This window comes from Vidua macroura, chromosome 5 (assembly GCF_024509145.1).
Source record: "Vidua macroura isolate BioBank_ID:100142 chromosome 5, ASM2450914v1, whole genome shotgun sequence".
Lineage (NCBI taxonomy): Eukaryota > Metazoa > Chordata > Aves > Passeriformes > Viduidae > Vidua > Vidua macroura.
The window spans coordinates 22,962,923-22,986,531 of NC_071575.1; the positions used below are offsets into that span (position 1 = coordinate 22,962,923).

At 41.7% G+C, this 23,609-nt stretch overlaps 1 protein-coding gene across 5 annotated transcripts in view; it reads right to left on the reverse strand.

Annotated features, from left to right (window-relative positions):
- Positions 1-261: 261 nt before the first annotated feature.
- The window catches only part of TMEM263 (transmembrane protein 263), a 32,686-nt gene continuing 9,338 nt past the window's right edge, over positions 262-23,609 (reverse strand). The window contains exons 3-6 of one of the 5 annotated variants that reach the window (XM_053979099.1): positions 19,250-19,380; positions 11,889-11,950; positions 6,710-6,779; positions 262-2,924 (exon numbers count right to left, since the gene is read on the reverse strand). In XM_053979099.1, coding sequence (XP_053835074.1) covers positions 2,638-2,924; positions 6,710-6,773 — 351 coding nt within the window. In that variant the 5' untranslated portion in view covers positions 6,774-6,779; positions 11,889-11,950; positions 19,250-19,380 and the 3' untranslated portion in view covers positions 262-2,637. Of the gene's footprint in view, positions 2,925-6,709; positions 6,780-11,888; positions 11,951-14,978; positions 15,060-15,375; positions 15,458-15,797; positions 16,035-19,249; positions 19,705-23,609 lie in introns of those variants that run through there. The other 4 variants (XM_053979100.1, XM_053979097.1, XM_053979098.1 and 1 more) reach the window with 4 other exon arrangements.

Here is a 23,609-nt window from a genome sequence, read left to right on the forward strand (position 1 = left end):
AATTTCAGTTTCATATTCCATTCAGCTCACTATGATCTTAAAACTGAGTATTCCCAAGCATCATTGACCAGGGGAAAAGAAAATTAGTGCAAAGGATTTTGTGCTGTGTCTGTGCATAGCTTACACACTGAAGTTACAGCTTTTGTTAAGAGCTGGTTGGTGCTAAGTAGACACAAATAGAAGACACTCTGGAACATGGTACTGTGGGAAGATTTATACCTAAGTATGCCTTTCTCCAAAAAACTAAGGAAGCTTTCAAACGTCTGAAACAGCAACAATTTAATGTTTCACAGATGCCAGGACAGAACTGGAACAAGTTTTTAAGATGAAGCAAGTTTCATAAGTGAATGGAAAACACACGGGATACAGGACAAAGCTCTTTGAAAACTAAACCCATATACATGTAAAAGTTTCAGTTTACAAGACTCAAAATAATAGCTACAGGATATGTTAAAAACAAAACATAATGGTTGTCAACTCTTTACATACGTAACATTGCTTATCTCAGACCATGCTTGTTTTGCTGCAAGTTTCATAGTTTAAAATTAAAGAATTTAATAAAAAAGTGGGTATGACAAGTTCAACATTCCCATTTACAGAAAAACTATTTGGAAGAGTTTGGTTGAGTGTCACAAATTATCACTGTGCTCCAAACAGGTGACTCCCAAAGAGTTCAGTGGCAGCACTTGGGGGATAATGCTACACTGGAAACTGCAGGGGAGCAGACCATACTAAATTATATGCTGCAGCAAAATTGCCTCTGATATCCAGGCTAACTCATTTCTAGAGCTAACTGGTACCTCTCAACAATACTATATTCTATGCAATTTGCTTTTGACTATAAAAAAACCAGTTAAAGTCTTCAATTCGTTGCATTGACTTACCTCATTACACCCTTGCAGATCAGAACCAAGCAGCTGGTGCATCTAACAGAAAGAGCAGATGTCATTTCTTGGGCTTTTGCTCTCCCCACCACCCCAAGTTCCATGTTTACAAGTATCATGCTTCCAACATGTACGATTTCTGATATAAAATAAAGTTGGTACAGAGTGCAGTTGAAGTACCAATGGCTCAGAGAGATTGGGTGACTACAGTACCATAATTGAGACATGGTGTACTTTCAACACCCGTGAACACAGGACTAAATTTGACAAGTGATATGTTTTGAGTTTTTTTCATTTTTAAAAAGTCCCCCCCATATAACCTTCTAGTACAACCACAGCCACTGAAAAAGTAAGCATACAAGTTCTCCATAGAAACAAAAGGTTTTAGAAAATACTGCATACACACCATGAACAGATGCTTTCCATGGGCTTCCAAAGAGATTACTTATTTTCAAAATCAGTACACAAATAAAAGATCACAAATGGTTTCTATTTTAAGGCAACCTCACGCTGTGTCATTACAAGTGCATTTTGCCTCACAAGCTGCAGAGGATGTACAGGTGCTCCCATTTGAGGTGTCAACATTTGGAATCTGTCAGTATACAAATTACTTGAATCATGTTGCCTTTTTTTTGAAGGCCTCATCTACTGTTTTTGGTTTGTTTTAAATAGAAGTATTGCATTTTACTCATAAATCAAGGTGAAAAGTACAAGAAATGTAGTGAAAAATTCCTTGCATTTGCTTAAACAGAGCAAAAAGCTAACCTGGTGTATCACAGAATTGAGAACGGCTTTGCTAGTTCTTCAGTGGTTTCCAGCTACACAAGAATTCCTAGCAAGTTAGACAGCTGTGCTAGATGACCACAAACATCAGGCCATTTTCCACAGGCTGTGATTTTTTCTAGTGTCTAAGAAGTTTATTAGAAGCAAGTTCTCACTTGCAGGAGATAGATGCATATTATTAAATACACCTGAGATGAAGCAATCACGTTTTCAATAAAAACGGAGAAAGTTTCAGATATCAGGATTTATAAAGAGCCTAAAGCTCATGCTGTAAACTGCACTGAAACGACAGGACAGTTCTTTACACAGCTTCACCTAGTAAAAAGAGATTTTCTTCTAATAAGGCATTAAGTTAGTTTATTCTTTATGATCCTTTCTACCATGTTGTTAAATTTTTTCACTTCTATCTCCCATTCTCATTTCCAATTTCTGCACACCTCCAGTCTCTTTGCTCCGGTCTTCACTGGCAGAATGCAGTCAGGGATAGTTTACAGGCTGCAAGTACAGGTTCATAACCAAGACTGGGTACGTCCAACAGTGCTTTTACACAGCTGAAGGATCCTTAGCAGGAGGATGTGGAAACCACTGAGAACAATAATTGTCATCTCGTTGTATCGATGGCATCACAGAGACTACCAAGTTTCTACATTCACATTTTAGTCCAAAACTGCAGAAGATGTACAGTAAATGATTATTCAAATATGTATTATTCCTTCAGATACACTCAGTTCTATAGTTATCAAGTGTAACATTTCACCAGATACAAAGCTTCAATCTAGACTCTAATAAATCCTCATATGCTGTGCTAGCCAAGCTTCTTCTGTCCTCTTCAGATGAAATTGTGTTACTTGCACAACTCATTAGAAGATGAAGTGTCTAAGACACATGGCTTCTCATGGTCCCAATCTTAGCAGATTTTAATGCCACTGATGCAATATTCTGGCGACTTGAGTACGTCTCAGTTTTGGTTTTAGTCAGACTTGTCCTTTTTCTTTCCTGTTAAAGGCACTTTACTTGCAACAGCAGATCCTACAGCTGTAACGCCTCCAGCTACAGCAGAAACACTTCCTTTGACTAGACCCACTCCCACGGAAGGCACAGATGTGACCGCTGTTTTGGTAATTTCCAAGCTCTTCCCTCCAATCCAAGCAACACCCCCAATCGTGGCACCAACAGCACCCTTTGTGACACTGAAGAGGCCACCAGTCACACGAGAAAGCATGCCAGCCTGCTGCTGCGGGTGGTCTTTGAGTGACCCTAAGGGAAGAAACAACAAGCAAATCAATCTCAGCACCAGGATTTAAGCATTTTCAAAAAAGCATTACTCAAAAGTATTTCCTTTTCTAGCCTAACAGTCATTGCACACAGTCTATACCTACCTTGCAGGCTGCTTTTCTTGGATGCTCATATAACACCTAGTTCCAAATAACAAACAACAGGGAAACCAAGAAAAGAGCAAGTGGAATCACAGTGGGCAGAGCTAGGGAATAAACAGACATGAAATAAAGAGGTGAGGGAGTCAGGAGCAGAAATAATATGCTTGGAGGAGGACAGCTACTCTAGGAGGCAGCAGGAAAGAAAAGACAGCTCTAGATGCACAGGAGACGTCTGAGCAGCCCTGCAACACACTGACTTTGCAATGCAATACGCCTTAGGAGAACCAGGAGAACAGGTCTGTCCCCAGCGCCCTCACTGCCCACAACTTGCATCCAGAGCACAGATTCCAAGAGTCATGTCCCAGCACTTGTCTGCTACAAGATGAAAACTAGGGTGAACAACTTTCCATGCACTGCCAATACGTTTGTGATAATGCCAGGACTGACCTAGGACTCAGAATTCATTAAAAAACTGTAAAGGTCAGAGTTCCTATGTGTATGCCTGGAATAACTCAAGCAAAAGATGCCACCTAAATGAGAGAATTTTCTACAAAATTGACAAAACAGGAAAACAAGGATACAGAATAGTGAAGCCCAAAGGAGTTGAAAATACTGAAAGTCCTTCCAGCTCACACTAGTCTCCTAATTAAGAAATTGATATAGATTACAGAAAGGGTAATGGAAACATAAATGACATATGAAAACATATAAATGACATATGAAAACATAAATGACAGCCTTTTACTAAAAGCCATGTAATACTCTTGCTGGTTCATTCTAGGCCAGCAGCTTTCAACGTGGACACCTCCAGCAAAAATGCATTGCCAATACAAACACACAGAGGTCAGAATTTCTATTTACATATAGAAAGTCTTTAAAGCATCACACTCAGAAAGAAGTATGCAGAGTCTGCTATAAAATCCAATGTCTAGGGATTATTCACTAGAGGATTCTTGTGACCAGACTAATAAAACTTGTAACAAATTTGGTCAGAAACTGTTTCATTTCCACTTAACTGGTTCACTATCATCAGGGTGAATTTTAAGAGCTGATTTCACTGAATCAGAACAGATGTAAGCAAGAAATGATCCATCATAATTAACTTTAAAAATAATAAGAGAAACAAACAATCTTTATGTATTTATCTTTACCTTACTTCAGGTAGCCAGTCCCTTGACATCTACTCTATTTCACAGGTGTAAATACAGAATGTGATGGTGTGTAAATAACTCCTGGTAATGGCTGGCACATTCCATTTGCATCCTGTTTGCATTGTCCATGAGCTCTAGCAAACACCCAGCGCTGCAAAGTTTTATTGCCAGTTGATTTCTGTTCTAGGACACATATGCCTGGTCTCCTTTTTTCTAAAGAATGTGTTTCCAAAGAGTACCAGATCATGCCTAAATCTAAGGAGACTGGCTCAGTCACTTAGACACGGTGCTGATAACACTAAAGTTGTGGGCTGATCCCCACAACCCTCCACTTAAGAGTTGGGCTCCACGATCCTTGTGGGTGCTTTCCAACTCAGAATATTCTGTGATTTATGGAGCACTGAGAAAATGACACACAAGTTCCCTATCCAGGAGTTGGCTCTACCAGGCCATCTTGCAGCCAGCTTCCCACTGAAAGGAATCCAAGAATGAACAAGAGTTTGAATGAACATAGGTTGCAAAGGTTGGCGCCGCTTGCAAGGCAGAAAATACACCATTAGAAAAGCACTACTCATAAAAAGCAGGAGCACAAAAGCTTCTTCTATACATTCTTTAAAGCCTTTGGGCACCAAGCTTGTTGAGTGTGATTTGAACAAACTAGAACTATTTCTATCTTTAGGAAAAACTGCAAATTGGTTTCGGAAATTAGCTTTTCCTCTAAGAAGTATTTTGGCAGCCTGGTCAGAGAGATGATTTTGCCAGCATTGAACTGTTATCCTTCCATCCACATTTGGCCATCTTTCTATGATGGTGTAAGTGTATCATGTATAAGGCCTTGCACAACATCCAAAATGGGGTTGTTTTTCAAGGGTATTCCAATATTTTAACTAAACTCATAAAGCTTGAAGAGTGCATATGCATCAGAACCAAAAGGGAAAAGCCGATGGAGTTTAAGATGAGCTGTGCTTCATTCGACTCCCTCTAACCACACCAACTTTCTCCATCTATTTAGACTTCATATGCAAACTAGTTATTGTCATATTGAAAGAAAACAGTGCACAGAAGAAAGTAAGTCTTAGCTGCTCACAGATTTTAAATAAAACATTGGAATAACCAGTGATGATCAAATTCTGCCGTTACAGTCTGAATCTGGAAAACCTAGTGAATATTCTAGGAAGATAAAAAATGCCCACTTGTTTCACTGCCTTATTCAATAAAGAATTGGTTCTAGTTTTCAGACCACTGTTCACTTTCTACACATGATGTTTAACATGTATAAAACAAAATTAAATCTTTAAGGCAAAAAAACCCTAACAACTAAGCAAACAAAATCCAGCCTTAGAAATCAGACTTGAAGATAACACATTAAGGTGTAGTTTCCAATCAGGCATTTGCTATCAGAAATGTTTCTGAGATCTTAACCCCAAAATAGCAAGATTTTTTGTCCTCACAACATGCTACTGTAACAAGTATAACAGAGCTGAAGAATTACTGTGCCATGAAAACCTATTTTCCCTTTCCTCTCATCATCTACTTGTGTTTCTTGCCTAATAGTTGTTAAGAATAGAGTGAGCTACTCCACTTCAATCCTTTCTGCTACAGTTAGTGGATAATACTGTTGTTCAAATGAAGTCAATTGTTTGGTTATACAACATATAAAAGCTGAGGTGAAAAAAAAATCCCTGACCAACAAACAGAACTTTAAAGGGCCATTATAAACTGAAGAGCAATGAACCGAGAGGAATCATGACTCACCAACCTCTACATCCAACACAATTGGTTTTAAAGCAAAAGCAGACAGAACACACATAAGAACGTGGTTTTTTACGTGCCAAGAATGGCTTTTGATCTGGTATATTTCCAGTCACATTATGCAAACAGGATTCTGCTCAATCCTGCTGGTCCACAGCTTAGAAGAAACTCTGCTCATTTGCAACTGCATTTCCTCTGCAGATCTAATAACCAATTTGATATTCAGTTGGTTCAGGAGACCACATTGTCACTGCATTAGCGAAGTCAAGTGCGTGCTTGATTTTAAGAAACCATGAGATTGTGAACAGTTGGAACCACTGTTAATTGTATGATGGAAAACAGTCTCCAGAAGCAGTAATGAAGTTCTATATATTTTTTAATGCATCTTGCATAAAAGTCATATGCACTATGAACACAGCAACGTGTCCAAAACTGAAGCTGGACACTTTACATCTCACATAATGAATAGCAGAAATAAATGCCCATTAGATCAATTCATACCTCTGCAAACTAATCTGCAAATTAAGTCCTTCAGTAACTGCCCATCTTCTCTATAATTTACAGGTACAGTTGTTTACTTAGTTATAGTCAGTGGCCTTTTTGTAATCAGGATAATACAGAAGTGAACAATAATCCAGGCCCATCTCATCCCAGGATTGGTTTGTTACGGTTATGTAAAAGAAAGTTAAAGTGTTCAGCTTGCAGATCCATTTTTAAAGAGAGAACTGATTAATTTACTTCTTATCAAGAAAACTATACATACCTTCTGGTGGTTCATCGTGAACGTATGAAGGGACTTCCTGTTGATTTTTGTCCGTTTGATTCATTATTGCCTAAAAAAAGAAATTCACATGTGCTATTCATCTTTTCTGGCAAAGCATAAATGTAATCCATGAATCCAAAATTCAAGTAGATTAAGTTCCACATAGAGAACTACTTTTTCATTATTAGACAAGCTAGCAGGTCCTGTCAAAATGCTCCTATTTTTATTATCAGACTGTGCTTTTGCATTCTTCAACCAGACTCAATACTTTAAAAAGGAGCTCTCCACCACATCAACAGGCTTGGTGAGAGCTGCCACACACACCAAGTGCATCTCAAACCTAAAAAGCAATCAGGAAGACAACAAGTAGGAAAACAAAATAGCTACTGCCATACAAGAGCTTATGTTTAAGTACTGAAAACAAAAAGCCTAGTGATCATCGAGGTGGTGGGCACTAGAGAAACAACAGCAGCATGCCTGTGAGATCTGCTGGTACTTGGAAAGCTGTTTACAAACACCAAGTCCTTGCAGCATAATTTGAACAAATGCCATGAAAACAAGATGGAAGAACAGCAACAGAAACACACAATTCATCTTGACACAGAACTGCATAAATGGTATGGCGATAGGAGCAGACCTAAACTGCTTTAATTCTGTACAAACTCTCCAATGGAAACATTTCAGGGAAGATTTCTTTACATAAGAAGCTGTTTCCTAGAGCAGCTCTAGAACAGCAGTCCCTGACAGGGGAAGCATAGGAGAAAGCTCAATCAGCAGCTGTGCTTATAGATTTTTTCTCTGGAATGGAAGAAAGTAATAACCAGTCCAGGTTTCCTTCCTGCTTTCCTCCCCCACCAAAGCATGCCTTGATACTAAGTCCTACCTCCTCCCCTGAGTCCTCCTGCTAATCTTGCTTTCCCTCTTCAGCAAGAACCAAGGTCAGAAAAAAGAAAAACAAGTCACATTACACCAGTCAGCATCCTTCTCTCTTTTTGCCAGTGACCTCTTAGTTCCCATCCCTCTGCACAAGTCTTTAAATAATTTAATTTCTTCCAGGAGTCAACAAGCACCACAAAAATAATTCCTGCTTCTCTTGCCGTGCCCAGATCTCATTGTACATGCTCTGGGTGAGAAAGCAGTGGCTGGGATCTGAAGAAGGAATGTGGAGGCAGAAGCAGGTGGGAAGACTCATCTGGAAAACAAGAGCTAAAACCCTCACAGCATTATTATGAAGTTAAAACATCACACTAAAAACTAGCACCCACATACTAAATAATAGACCTTTGGATGAGAAGCAAGCCTAAATTGAGTATTAAAGAGTCCTCCCAATCAGCACTTAGGGTATCAGTTCAGGGCTCAGAAAACACAAGAAGCTGAGCAGGAAAGCAAGCAAAAATACCAACTACCAGGATGGCCAGTTTGATGGAAATGCTGAACAAGTGCCACTAAAATGGCAGAAATGCAAACATGTCAGATAAGAAATAGGAAAGGATCGTAGGATATCCCAAGGTGAGAGGAAACCAGAAGGATCATTGAAGTCCAACTCCTGGCCCTGCACAGGACATCCCCAAGAATTACACCATGTACCTGAGAGCATTGTCCAAACACTTCTTGAGCTCTGTCAGGCTGGTGCTGTGACCACTTCCCTGTTGAGATGTTCCAGTACCATCTACACTCTGGGGCAGCCTTTTCCTAGTATCCACCCTAAACTTCCCCTGACACAGCTTTATGCCATTCCCTTGGGTTCTGTCACTGGTCACCAGAGGGAAGAGATCAGTGTCTGCTCCCCTGCTTCCACTCATGAGGAAGTTGTAGAGTTGTAGAGTAACAACATCAGGATCAAAGAGTAAAACACATGAGGGCTAAAAGACAATTAAAAAGTATCAATTATAGAACTCCTTGTTATTTTATTTAATCACAAATAAGAGGAAGAAAAATAAAAAAAAAAGAACATGACCAATCACAGGGAGCAACTGAGGACAATCAGGTTCTGAGAAAAGACCTGATTCAGATACTATGTGACTTCTTTGCATTCATCTAATGCAAGCTGAAAAAAATACAATATTATCATCCTCACTATATGAAGTTCCATGTAGGTCTGTTGCTTTTATACAACTTGAAATAATATAAAGCACTGTAAGAAAGGGTAGACAGAAGAAACTGACAGGCTTGACATTATTCAATCAAAATATCTGTATCAAGATGAAGCAACTATGTTCCTAATTAATGTCTGGCCATTTCGGTCATGAAGATGATTACTCTACCAGGAATGTGGAAGGAGTTTAACCACTGCTTTAGAGAAAGTCCTAAAAAGAGTAAAATAAAAGTCAGAACCTAGCATGTCTTAATTCAAACAAAGGAAAGAAAAAGTGATCAAAACAGTTTTAAAGCAGACTCAAGACAAATGAGTAAAGCCAGCAGTAAATTATTTTTTATAAAGAACTACCTCCATGAATTTATTTGTATCTAGACAGCATGTAACTCCCAAAAGAACACCAGAGGAAATTGCTTGTTTGAGCTTCCAAAATGTTTCTGTCAACAATTCCACATAAGAGATTCAGAAAAGTTACCTAATCTTAAAAGGACAGAGAAAACACTGTCAGGGATTATCAAAAATTTCAGAGGGGAGTTGGAATAAGTTACCAGTTTTGGACATAAGTAGAACACTAGAAACGGTCACAAGACTTCACACAAGGTTTAGTATTTTCTGCTATTAAGAACATACTGAACACAGCAACACTAACAGCAGATACAACCCAGATGAAGCTCCTAGAATCTGTTTTACATGACATAATACCAGTATTTAATTAAGATAAGACTTGTCCAATAGGAAGAGTTAGAGTAAGACTGGCAGACAAGACAGGTAACTCTCCACAGTCTGTCAGATTTGGTTTCAGTTCCTGCAAAGCTAAATGAGCAAAGCAATGTATTGGCAGGGGAATTTCACAGCAGAGTTTCTAGTCTAGTTTAAAAGTATAATAAAAATTTAAAATTAGCAGCAGATATAAAATCACAGCACTATATACAAAAAGTGGTCCAGATTAGGCATTCCTTCCCATTATCTTTCCTAGAACCTCAAGGTCACATAATTGTTGATCCCAAGCTTTTCCTTAAAAGTTGAATAGGAATATTACACAATACATATAACTCACATGTACTGGTTTAACACAATTGCAACAGAAATGCTTCACTCACTTGCAACTAGACAGACCCCAGTGGCCTTTCTTCAGGCACTGGAAACCTGCTGCTATCAGGCCCCAGAAGTCAAGAGAGAACTCTGCACACCTGAGAACTGCAGCTAGGGCAGATAAGTCACTGTTGGTAGGACTGAATTTGTTCTACATAGAAGAGAGCCTTCAGGGGTTTGCAGATCAGAAAGTTGAAAACTACTGTTTAATGGGTGGTTCTACAGGTGCCTGGAAGCACGTGTGTGTGGCTGGACTACATAATCTTGAAAATTTCTTTCAACCTTGACGATACTATGATGCTGCAAGAGATGTCCCCAACCAATCTGTACGAGGCTTTACTCACAGTTCTGTAATTTCAGGGCAAGTGAAAACAGAATCACATCACTGTCAGCCTGACCCAAAACACAACTTGGCACACAAGATCTCACAAAGCACAATTCACATCCTTTTGTTTTTCTGTAAAAGCTCTCCAGGGAATCCCAAAATCAAAACCAAGATCCAACAAAGAACGTCTACAGAAATTTTTCAAATATCTATGTTGCAGTTTGCATGATGCATCCTTGTATCCAATTTAAAACCTCGGGAGACTTGAAAGACTCTGAAAAGTGATGCAAAAATCCTGTGTACCAAACAAAGTGCAGCATATCTAGTGAACACGATATGCACAGGAGCATGTTTTAAACCTGGCTCCCCTTCCAGAGACTTAAGATGAGTATTTCTATTGACTGGAGGTCAAAGGCCTGCAATAACCACTTGGTGGCAGATTACTTCATCTAGTCTTCAGAGCAAAAGGACAAGAATACAACTGTTTTCTTCAAAAACCGGAGATAGAAAAATAGAAATCACTCACTACATTTTACATAATACCATGGAGGTAATAGCACTCAATGCCTCCTTTGTCTATTAAGATCTAGGCTTGTATGTCCTGCTGTGCATCAGAGTCCCCCAGTCACCAGTGTATCCTAAGGGAGGGTCCTGTTCAAGATTCCCGCTGAAGCTGCATCCCCATGAAGAAGAAAAAGCAAAGTTCATGAGACCAAACAGAGATTACAACTCAGCTGAAACCAAAAGTAGTGACCTGGAGATGCAAGTGTAAGACTTTCATGCAGAGTTAAGTCATTCAGACATGCTATAGGTTAAGGAACTTTGGAAACTTGGAAGCTGCTGATTCAAAGTCCCCACTATGCACTGAATCATTAATCACAATGATTACCAGTACTGCAGACGTATGCAACAAGGCGAAGATTTATCAGAAACCTGAACTTTGGAACTCTTCTCGTAAGTTTTCAGAATCTTCTTCAAAGTACACTAAGACTGGCCAAAGAAAAAGGGAAGAAGAAAGCAAAGAGATCTTTCTCGTGCATTTACATCCTGTGAAGCCAAATTCACTTGTGTCACTGCAGAAAAGCCTCCAGCTTCATTTAACATATTCATTGAATGATGACATGGAATGAGGCAGGATCTCCATAAGGCCCAGCAAAACTCATAGAGACATTCATGAAGCAGAAATCTATCTTATCACTGGCACATTCCAGTTTCCTTCTTCATCTGTGTTTTCTCACGTCAAGAAGTGGAAGCAAACCCAGATCTTAGAACAGGGATAAATGTAAACTACTTCTTGGGGTTTTTCCCCTGTGTGCTTATAAAGATGTTATTCATTCAAGAGATAAGGGATAACTTCTCATCTTTCTTAACAGGACATTAAAATAAATTGTAGCCTTCATACAAAAAAAAATTAAAAATAATGATGGAAATCACTCAACTGATTTGAAAGAAAACACACTTCCATTTTGTCAGAATATGAAATACATAGAAAACTTAAATGTTTTACACTGTGGTTAAAAAAAAAAGGAAATTGTTTAGAAGAGGGTATATAATTCAAGAGCTATTTGTAACATTAACAGTGTTTAAGATCCTGAATGAAAGCACCAAGAAGCTCTAGAGCCACACGTACATTCACATCAAAGCTGACTGAAATAAAACTTACTCACCAAATATATTCCTTTGAGAAGATTTCTAGTTAGTTGCTTCCACAAAAGTATTCTGCATACACCTATAAGAAAGGCAGAACATTAATGACATCTTATGGAACAGTGACTGTCACATACCTGCCATGGATGTACAGTGGGAATCGGGAATACAAATCCCCACAGTACGGAAGAAGCACACTTGGTATGACCTTAAGATGCTACATTTTTAGATTTGTCACCAAGACACCAATTCCTCCTGGGCAATGAAGATAATTTTACTTGCTCTGTCCTGCCATGAGGATTGCTATGAAGTACAATAATCCATTTAATACACAAATGCTCCTTAATGAGCCTGCAGTTCTTGGACAGTAATTTGTGTAAAGTTTTAGCCTTCCATTGAGAAGTGGGCTCTAACCATTACAGATGTGTAACTTCCCAAATTTCAGCAGATGCTCTTGATGTCTTTCTGAGTTTACAGACAAAAAGCCCTTCTGTCTCAGCACAGCAAACCTGGCCCAAGCAGCAGCCCGTGAAAACTGGCTTGTTTCAATGCCACTACTCAGATATTTGTGGGTAGCAATGAAATAACCCAAGGATGGGGCCAATTTCAGCTGGCAGCTTCATGCTGCTCCAAACGGCTGCAGCAGCAGCAGCCAGCACTGGAACTTTCACCTAACAGAGATGCAAACAAATCCATCGCCCTGTCTTGTTCCACCGCAAAAGAAGTTATCTTCCTTCTGGCTACCAGCTATGCAGGTAGAAAGCCTGAAAGTACCCTACAGAGCTGATGGAAAACAAACAACCCTTGCCACATGAACAGCTCTTCTCTCCCTCTTTCAGCAGCTGCAGCAAATTTCAGAATGAACCCGATGTATTTCACGTACATGGAAAAAATATATTTTTAGGTATGATAGTTTAAGAATTAAATTTTTGGAAGTGCTCTACGCTCCAAATTAAACAAGGAAATAATCATGAAGCCAAAAAAGGTAATCCCAACTATGGCTGCTCTTCAGGGTACTGCTCCAAGCTGCACAAGCAACTCATCACTATCAGCTTGCTGCCTTACTCCTTGGATTAGGGCTTGTAATGTGTCACAGGCAATTGTGCTCAGTGCTCTTACACACAACCCCCAGAGCACAGCCAACATGGAAATGTCTGTTTCAGTCTGTTACTCCAAGGGAGAGAGTTGACTGAGCTTCTGCAAGAAGAGTCAGTGCTAACAGCACTAAAGTACAAAAACAAATCCAGGCATGTAGAAAGCATGTTGGTAAAAACCAAGAGTACAGCTAGTATTTCAAGAAGTCTTCAGTTTAAAACTCAAGTTTCAAAATTCAGATTTATATAGAAAGCAAGACTGGCTTGGAAGCAAGCGTGCTATGAAAAAGAGACTGCATTTTCAAGTAAAGACCACAAGAAGTCGATTAGAAGTTTCCAGGTTTGAACCACGACTTACTTCCAAGCCTACAGCAGGATGGGCTACAACTTCCTCCAAAAGAAGTTGCAGTAAGTAACGCACATAACAGGCTCACAGTATGCAGGGAACTGAACACAGCTGGGAAGGTAATGCAACATATCTGTATTAAAAACCAAATACACCCCATGATTAAAAGCAAAAGAGAGGTATAATATCTCTTGCAAAAAAAACTTTAGCTCTGGCCAGGACATTACTATATCATATCTACCCTGGACCATACCATACCTGACTATACCATATCTACCCATTTCTCCATCACTGTCAACTAAAATATAGATCAGGAACCAGAAGAGGCTCTACGGAACACCTGATGCTGGCAATCAAGTTTTCTCTGATGCAGCGATTTATAAGATATAAAATCAAAGGTGGCATGAACCAGAATTCCCCTTTTCTAGTTCTCTAAAACTGGTTCCTAAGAAGTACACTGTAAATTCCAGTAAGGTGCACAGCACAGCTTCAAAAAGACCATGAAAACTCCATTTTACCTGTTTTGTCATCCTCTGTCTTCTCCTAGCTCAGCTTTCAGAAAGGCCTTCCCCATTTCTTTTAACACTTTCCTAAAGCCTGAGCTCCAGATCAGTCTCGGATTTCCTTTTACAGAAGACCCTCAAAGACAAAACCTGACTGTGTCTAACAGCCAGCGATAAAGCAGCTTCTGAACTTCCTTGCTACCTCTGCTAATGAAACAGTCTTTTCCCTAGCATCCACCACCTGTTTGTTGGCTCCTACTTGACATTTAGACCTGGTCACTTGCTGGACAAGGAACACCTTTCAGTTTGCACTTGTGCAGCGCTGTCCATTTCTACACTGAGGAGGCAATACTAACTTTTCTGAATATTTAACCACAGTTAAACAGAAAGCTTTACATGATATGCTGGATAATATTTACTGAGCAGTCTTAAAACTGATGTGCATACAAACCACTACCTACATATTAAATTAAGTAATCTTGTATGTACCCCTCCAGTTATACAGGGGCATCTTGCCTGAAGCAACACAGTGGACACAATAAAACAAGCTACATGCACTTGATATTTACATTCCTTACAGAGGGACATCCTGATTCAGAGTTCTCATTTTCATCCCAATTCACTGAGCAGAAGGAAGCATTTAATTGCATCCACAGAGGCTGTCTTTGCAGTTCATACAGTGACCAGGCATACGGCTAAAACAACTTGCCTTGCTTTCCAGGCCACACCACATAAACACCTAGGCTAGGTGAATGTGGAAACTAAGCTGGTCCCCAACAGTTCACAAAAAACCTCTTCATATGCTACCCCATCAAGCTAGACTCGAGAGACATAGATGAAACAAAGAGCACGTTATTACAGCAAACATCCGAACACTGCAAAGTTTAAAAAGAAAAAACCCGAAAGAAAGCTGTTACTGGGTCGGAAAAATTCTCGAGGGAGAACAAGACCATCCAGGAGCCAGGCCGAGGCGAGCACGGCTCCCTCCGCTGCCCTCCCTCCCAGGTCGGGGGGCCGCTCCTCCCTGGACACCCGGCCCAGAGAAGGTGGTAGCGGCAGGGCAGCGCAGCCCCCCTGCCCTCGGTCCCACACCCGAGGAGCCGCCCCACCTTACCCTCGGGCGGCCTAAGCCCCGCAGTCCCCGCCGCGTCCTCCCCTCGCAGCTACCTGCGTGCCCAGCGGAGCTGCGGACGCGGCCCGGCAGCGACCCCCGCCCATGTCCCCAGCCGGGCCGGGGCGGGCACCGCCGGCATCTGGGCGCAGGGCGGCGGCATTGACGTGGCAGTCAAGGCCGCGGCGGAGCCGCTACGCCCGGCCAGGCCCTCCCGCCCCGCGGAGCGGCGGCAGGAAGCACAAAGGCGGCCGGGCTGTGCCCGCGCCGGGGGCAGGTGGCGGCGGCTCCGCATCCCCGACCCGCCTCTCCCGCCGGCGGCTCCGCCGGGGCGCGCCGGTGCTCTCCCGCCTCCTCCCATCGAAGTTCCCCTTCATCCGCGGGGAGGCAGAGGGGGCGCTCGGGGGTTAGCGGCCGCTCATCCCTTTCCCCCTCCCTCGCCCCCTCACTCACCGCCCCGCGCTCACGGCTCGCTCGGCCCGCCCGGGCTCCGCTCAGACTTTACTCCTCCGCCCGTCCCCGCTGCCGACGTGGCGCCCGCCGCCGCCCGCCCTGCCGGCGCCCGCAGACCCCGCCCCAGCGCCCGGCGCGGCCCCTCGGCGGCCGGGGGGCGCCGCCGCTCCCGCCCCCTGCCCGCCCCGGGGGTGCCGGGACCCGCCGGCCCCCGCCTCCTCCTGCGCCACCGCCTCCCGTGCCCTCCCTCAGAGGGGCCGCGCCCACCGAGGGCCTGCGCAGGCCCGGGCCGACCCCCGTGGACCCCACGGGCTCGGGGGCACCTTCTTGCCCCGGGGCCGGGCACCGAGGTGGAGGAAGATGCCGGGTAGGGTCAGGGCTGCGGAGAGGAGGGAAGGGGTGCCGGCGTTGCTGTAGCTGACCGAGATGCTTCGGGGTGCAGGAGATTGGCTTGTGGCGCTCAGTTGGGCTGGGGAGCGACTCGGCCGAGCAGTCCCGGTGAAGAGATGACCCCGTGGGGCACCCTGCCCGTTGTGCTGCCCGGCACAACGGGGAGGCTGCAGAAGCTCCCTGCGGCACAGAGCAGCACAGTCCGACACGGGGCTGCACCCAGTCCAGTGCCAGCGGCATCTTGTGGAGCCACGACACTGATCCTAAGGACCCAGGTTTATGTTAAGCAATATTTACATTGTACCCTTCATCTCAGCTGCTATTTGAGTGAGTTTCTCACATGGCACCTGTAGAGAATAAATTTATGGTTCATGGTTTAAGGGCATGGCTTTATAGGTAACTGCACCAATGACGATAACTTGGGAAAGATGGGTTTTCTGATGCTCACCCCCTTCTTTAGGACCTCTCCATGTACCTCTCTAAGGATCCCTGGGGATGAACAGTGACTTTCAAGTTTGTTAGACAAGGGAATGCCAGATGGCCAAGGGAGAGAGGAAAGTTGCAGGTACTTTGGGTTTAGAAACAGAACTGCTTTCAGCAGAACAGGAATACTGAATACCTTATTGGATGCTTTGTGAGTTTAGAAAAGTTATATAGACAAAATACCACTGCTGCTTCCTCCTTCATTTGTGCATCAATGTGATCTATCAGAGCAATGCTGCATGAGCTCAGAGGGGTTTGCTGATCACAGGGACTTGGCATTCCTGACCTGCTTAAGGAATAACATCCATATACACTGTTTTAGATGTGAATGGGTGAAAGCATTAATGTGGGAGAATCCAAGTGAAAAACTGAGGGTGGTGTCTGGTAGGGAGCACACCATGGGTTCTGTCAGGATATGGGAGACACACAGTGTGCATGGATTAGTCATGTTCTTTGGAAATAATACTACACAGACACACAGGAGTTCTGCTCTGGGATCTTGATTTCCGTCTGGGAGGCTGCAACTCTGAGCTCAGTGTTTGCAGAAAGTGTTTACTATTTAGTGTTTACCTGCCTGGTTCTAACAGACGACACCTGCAACTGTTGACTTATTTTTGGTCTTTGAGATAAGGATATTTTCTTATAGCTGCTATTCATCCCCTGCCCTAATGCCCAGCTGTACGTGGTGTTTTCTATACATGTGATGCTCTGCTTCAAATGCAAGGCCTGAAGCTTCTCATGGCAGCAGAAAGAGTTGCTGCTTGGGTATTTTTTCTGCAATAGAGGTAATCACCCATAAACTTTGCAGCATGAGGCATCAAAGAATGTTTTGCCACCTAGTAACCGAAAACGAAAGGCATCACAGAGATTAACATCTCTTCTTTTCAAACACTGGAAGACTTAGGATAGCACAGGACTTGGGTCAGTCAAATGTTTTGCTGAGCCAACAGAAAGAGCCACCTTTTTTGTAAAGCCACAGCTACAGGGAGAAGAGCCTCACTGACAGGTGTAATAACTGAAATAACTTCAGGCTGACATCTCTGCAGACAACAGAAAACAAATGAGCAGCGTACCTGTTACTTTGCTGAACCATTGTTGAAGCTGAGGGAAAGGTTTTAGTTGCGGAGGTGTTGTCATCATGACTATTTTTGGTCTCATTTAATTTTTCATTCATTGAACATTTAATTTATAAACAGGCTCAAAACTGGTCTACTGTCGATATATTCAGAAAAGACTTCTTAAGTATTATTGAATCTTTCTAAGAAATAAATAACATGCTTTCACTGGAAATAGCATGTAATTACCTTCTTAACAATTTTAAAATGGAAAAATTATAACATTCTGTCTTCCCCTGTGGAGGAGTGTTTCCTTCATTTAGATTATAGGTTTTTACATTTTGTCTGTGAATGCACTATGATTATAGATGCAGAAAATAATTGAAGGAAGGTCAAAATACATACATTTTGTATTCTTTTGTGAGAATTGTGTTTGCTTCTGCTGCAGTAACTGTGAGGAACTACAGCCAGAGTTGGAGTTTTACTGTGTTGGATTCGATGTAGACTTAGGAAAGAGCCCTAAAAGAGTCTTTCTCTCTCAGTACAGAACTTAAATTTAAAATGTGATGAGTGTCTCCTGAATTCCTCGGCCTTGCAGTTCTACTTTTCTGTTGTAGGTAGCTGTTGTGAAAAGGCAGAGCTGTGGGGTTTGTGTCTGGTGAAGTCTATAGGCATCTGAGTGACAACAAACTCCAGCTGAACTGTTTGCTCATCAGCAGGCCTGAATGGGGAAGCCAACAGGAAAGCTTGTGAGATGTGCTATTATATTTGATCAATTTCTAAAGATTCTCAAGTGGAGCAGCCAAGGCCAGAGATGGACCTTATTGCATGCCATCTCCTAACTTGTATGCCATGGAAGTCAGCACCTCCCCATTGCAGATCCATGCCCGTGGTGTAATGGAGAGAGATTAGGCAAGGACTGTACTTTTGCAAATTCCAAATATAAATCTACCATGGAGCTTAAAAATGTGCTCCCTGAGTAGATAACCTAATTTAAACGTGTGCTGGAAGAAAGGAGGGAGGTTAATATCCAGCATTTATTGGCAGTGAGGCTGCTGGCTGATTTACTACTGACAAAACCAGGTAGGGATGAAAGAGCAGCATACCCCACTCAAACATATATAATGTCTTCATTGCATGTGAAGAGATGTGCTTGGTTAAGCATGATGCTTCACCTGCAGATGCATCTTGTCTCGTAGGACAGGAAACCGTCTGCTAGTTTTGGGTGACCATAGCATGCAAGGGAAAAAACTCGGAGAAGTGAGTTGGTTGCACACTATTTTTGGCTGAGGGGTCAGGCAGTAACAGAGATCAAACATTCTACTGAAGTACTCCAACACTGCCAGCTACCAACAAAAAAGCTAGAGTATCCTCCTTCCTTTTTGTAACAGAGTTATACAAATTGTGAATAAAAAATAACAGATTTTAAGTCTTGGGCCGTTAAGTGTTTAGAGGTATCTTTTTTTGTTACCTGTGCACACACAAGTTCAAGACATTATCACGTTATAATTACATATTTTAAAAAAATTATCAAGAAGCATGGTTTAGTGATTGTAGTCAGCTCATAACTGAGCCATTAGGAAACTGGTTCCAGCAGCAGAACTATTAATGAGCTGGTTTCAAGTAGTGTGTGTGCATTATGATTACTTGGCGCTCTGCCTCAGTTTAACTAAGATTCTAAATTTACATTGTGCTATTCAACCATGTGTTGCACCAGTGTTTATAAAAATGAATAGATTTAATTGTCTTTATTTTATAGGTTAGGCCACAGTGTCATTTTGGGGTCAAGGGACAAGACAAGCCACCTATCCCCTGAAGCAGTCTGGATCTGTTGCTCAGCCTGCAGGGTGGCATTTCTTCCATATGACTGAGAAAATGATTGGGTGGACATTGACAAACCCTGAACAAAACAATTACAATAATATTATTTAGTAGAACTACAGTACCTGTTTTGATGTATTCGTTGAGATTTGCAGAGATCACAAAAAAGCTTCATATCTGTAGAAGTGCAGTGAGCAATTAAAAAATTTACCTTTGACAGGAAAATGATCAAAGTAATTGAAGTGGTTTCTCAGAGCTTTAAAGAAAAAAGAAAGATAATCACATAATAAGAAACACTATTGTTCCTTCTGTCACACTGTCTTCATATTATCAGCAATTATTTGATGTTCTAATCTTGCAAGCCTTATGAATATGAGCAGTCATGAGTAGCATGAGCAAAGTTTGCTGAAACAAATGAGCCTGGAAAGGTCAGATCCCTGCCTTGACTAAATAGGTACAAATGACAACATTTCTGTTTAATCTCCTAGGTGTGGTGTGCTGCATAGAAGTGCAGCAACTCTTGTGACATTTTGGGTTTTTACTAAATTTTAAATAAAATGTCCTTCTTGCTGTTTCCCAGCTGTGTGCTCTTCTTGCTAATGTGTTTTCCTAAGCTTTTTTTGCTCTGTTTTATGCAGGTGGAAGGTTGAGTGAGTTATGAGTTGGGTGTGCGTTCACCCACTTTCATAGCATAACCTCCAAAGAAAACAGTTGGCATGGGAACCTTCCCCAAGAGGTTGACATTTAAAATAACACACTGTGCTCAGCATGAAGTCACTCCTCAGGTTTATCTCTACCATGCCTCCATTTTTGTTATGAAATAAAACATTATCAGATTTACAGATCTACACAGCAAGAAGTCCTTCCATGTTTTTGAGGTTACAAACAAAGCAAAGATAAAACCCAGGCATGTGAAGGCACTGAGCACTTCTTTCCTTGCTTTTCTCTCCCAAGAGGTCTCTGCAGAGCTGAGTGCCCGTTTAATTAGACACTCTGCTCCCGGCTCTGCTTCCTTGTTCTTCCCGGTGGACTGATGAAACACACAAGCATTTGGAAAATCAGGAGGGACTTCCAGACCTTGTTACAGCTATTTAATTATCGGGTTATAGATGAACAACTGCTTTCAGGTACTCTTGGTACCTTTCAGAGATGGCTGCATAAGAATAAACCACTCCACAATGGGAGGAAGGTCCAGTGAATGGTCTGACCACTGCCAGTTCCTAATCAGAAGAGCCAACAACTTGCCACTGGCTCTCAAGTTGAGCATATAACAGTAGTGGCATACCAGAGAACTCTTTTTGCTGTTACTGTGTTTATTCCTACAAATGAAAAGACAAAAATGAAACAGAGAATTGTAAAATAGGCGTGGGAACACTCACAAGAAATACCTTCAAGTCTGTTTTGAACTACAAGTCATCTACTTCAAATACAAAGTAAGATCCTATTGATACTGCTAAAGAGTGAATACTTGATGATGCAGCTTTCTAATGCTGTGCCTGATCTCTGCCTGACCACTCCATACTGACAGTTGGCATATTGAGTGGATGAAAGGAACATTCAAAAGTGAAGGAAACCATGCGATTTCACAAACCCCAGACTCAAGCCTCTGAATTTCATCAAATACAATCCCATACACAACTGGATCTAAATTCTGCACAATGGGTTTGAACCCTTCTTCTCTATGTAGAGTATAGTTTTCTTCTTTCACCTGATTTTTCAAATCAAACCCTATACTTCCTTTAATTCTTTTTGGTATTTAAGAAAAGAATAAAAATAATACCAGTGATGATGATGGCAGCAGAATTAATTACTTATATTTTAAAGCACTGACTCACTCCTGTAATGCAGTTAACAGTCTGTAGAAGTCACAAAACACCTTTTTTTGAGGGAAAGAATTGATAGGATTCCTGTCCTTGCTTATGAGACTTTCCAGCAGAACTCTCTGTTGAGCTCCCTGTGGAGCAGGGAGAGGCTGGGTGTCAGAGGTGTGTGCGTGCAGTCAGCCTGAACTCCAGCAGTGGGAGCTGCAGCTTTGCCAGGTGCTGCCATGGGTGATTTGGAAATTCTTGCTGTGCTAGGAGGATGAGGAGTGGGAGGGAGAAAATACAGCTGTGGGCTTGGGGTTACAAGGACTTACAGAGCTTTTATCTGCCATGCACTGCACTCAGTGACTGCAGTTCTGCCGTCCTTTTCCCTTCATTAGTCATATCCCTTTGCTGACCCCTCATTAAGCACTTCCTATCACTAGCTACACTGTTGGCTCTGACCCTGTTTTAGAGTTTGGGCACTAAATAACAACAGCCTTCTCAGCTTGCTTGGCTCCAGGTCTTCTCTAACAACATGAAGTACCCAGAGTAAAAAAGAAAGAAAGAGAAAACATCTTTCTAAGAACTGTGGAATGGGAAAAGGCTCACAAGAATGGATCATCCTTGGAAAAATTATAGTGTATCATATCCACTGTGCATTATGGGGAGTATGATGGAGCTGGTGCCCCTTCCTCATGCATAGACCCAAGAAAATTAATCAAACGTGTAGAAAGGAACATTCTGACTGCTTGTTGATTATGAACTGACAATATGATAATTCTGATTATAAACTACAACCACACTCTCTAAATTCATCCTAGCATTTCTAGGCAAAACCACCTAAATCAGTCTCATTTCTTACAGATTAATTCACACACCCTGGTCACACACCTTCCTCTTTGGGAAAGTTCCCACGCCAACTGTTCCATCCACACTGACATCTTACAGTGTTTGGAGTATTGCTATGGAAAGAGAGAATGAGTTGCCTGTAAATCCTAACAGCTCAGGAGGCAGAAGGCATGCAAGGGCAAGCTAAACCCATTTGATATTTGGTATTTTTCAGGTCCTGTGAGTTTGGAGGTCTCTGTCAAATTTGGAAAGGTTGTGCCTTGCACTGCTACAATAAAGGTCACAAACCCAGAGAGATGAACTCCCCTGGGCTAAAACTGGCTTTGTTGGCAGAACCCTTTCCATGCAGCACTACATGTGAAACAATGGTCTAATAAACTTACATGAGGATTAGTACGTCTAAACGTATTCAGCAAAACTGCAAGCAGAGATGCTTTTTATTCCTAAATCACCAAGCCCTGATGATGTAAAACATTAGAAAAACCTAATGCTGAAGCACAGAGATACCTATTAAAGAAGAGCTTATATAATCTCAATTTAATTCTTCTTCTATTGATGTGAGTTTAGAGATGGAATAACGTGAGTGGCTCAGGCCAATATGAAACATGAAATCTGACCCTCCACATCCATCTTCAAGGTGGATGGAGGGTCATATTCTTTAGTGCCAGCAGATGGCATCCATACACTTTGGGATCCCTGCTTCACACTTCCCACTGCACCAACGCAACATTTTCCTTTCATTGGAGGAGCCCGAGTGTCTCACATGAGAATATCTACCAAACTGGTAAGGAACTTCGTTTTTATAAGGCTCAGAATATTTCCTGTACATTGTCCAACCTGATAAATTACTGGACTGTGAGGATTAGATCTATTATCTCAGAGATTGAAATTGAAGTTAGATCTCACAAAAATTAACTACTACATACAATCTGTCATTTGCAAGACACTTTGATGGAAGTTGGGAGATTTTCATGCAGCTGCTCTTTCTTGCTCTTTCATATGAACTTTTCTAAGCTATTTCATTATTCTGAGTTCTTTGGATTAAGCAGAGTATCTAGAAATCCAAAGATTTTACAAGCTAAATAAGCGCATCATTTATTGAGCATTGCCATGGACAGTTTGCTTGGAGGAAAACAGCACAAGGATGCTTTAGAAGTAGTTTTTCAAGAGTGAATGTGAGACCGGAAAAGATACTTTTGTGTTTCTAGTTTTTCCAAGATTTACAGAAAACAGTAGGAAATAGCTGAGGTTTGACTGGCCAGCCGACTTCCACTTGCAGAGCAATGAATCTCAACAAGAGGAATTTATTAAAACAATTTTGATATGACAAGGCTTGTTGATAATATACTAGAAAGCAAAATGATTGATGGCTCTCACAGAAACCAGACAGATTCCAAAGGACAAACTGAGTACACTCGTAAATGTAATATGAAAATACATTATTTCTGCCCTCTGTATATCTTCAAAAGAAGACAGTAATGAGGGAGACCTAAATTACTTCTAATCTTTTGGGGAGTGAAGATTTCATTAACTTTAGCGAGTTCCAGGTTAGACTGTACACAAGCACAACTCACAAAGTCAAATGCCAGACAGGAAAAAGAGAAAAGCAGCCTTGAACTCACCAAAGATGTGTCTTGGTAAACCCAGTGTTACTGTAGAAGCCCTAAGTGGAAAACCTGTGATGGAACTGAAAGTGAACAGTGCAATACTTGTGTATAGAGCTAGATGGCTGCAGTGGCACACTCAGAATGTCCAGATTTGCTAATTCATTGCGGATGTACTTTTGTTTTGTATTTTGCTTCATGTAAAACAATATTTTCTGTCTTCATTT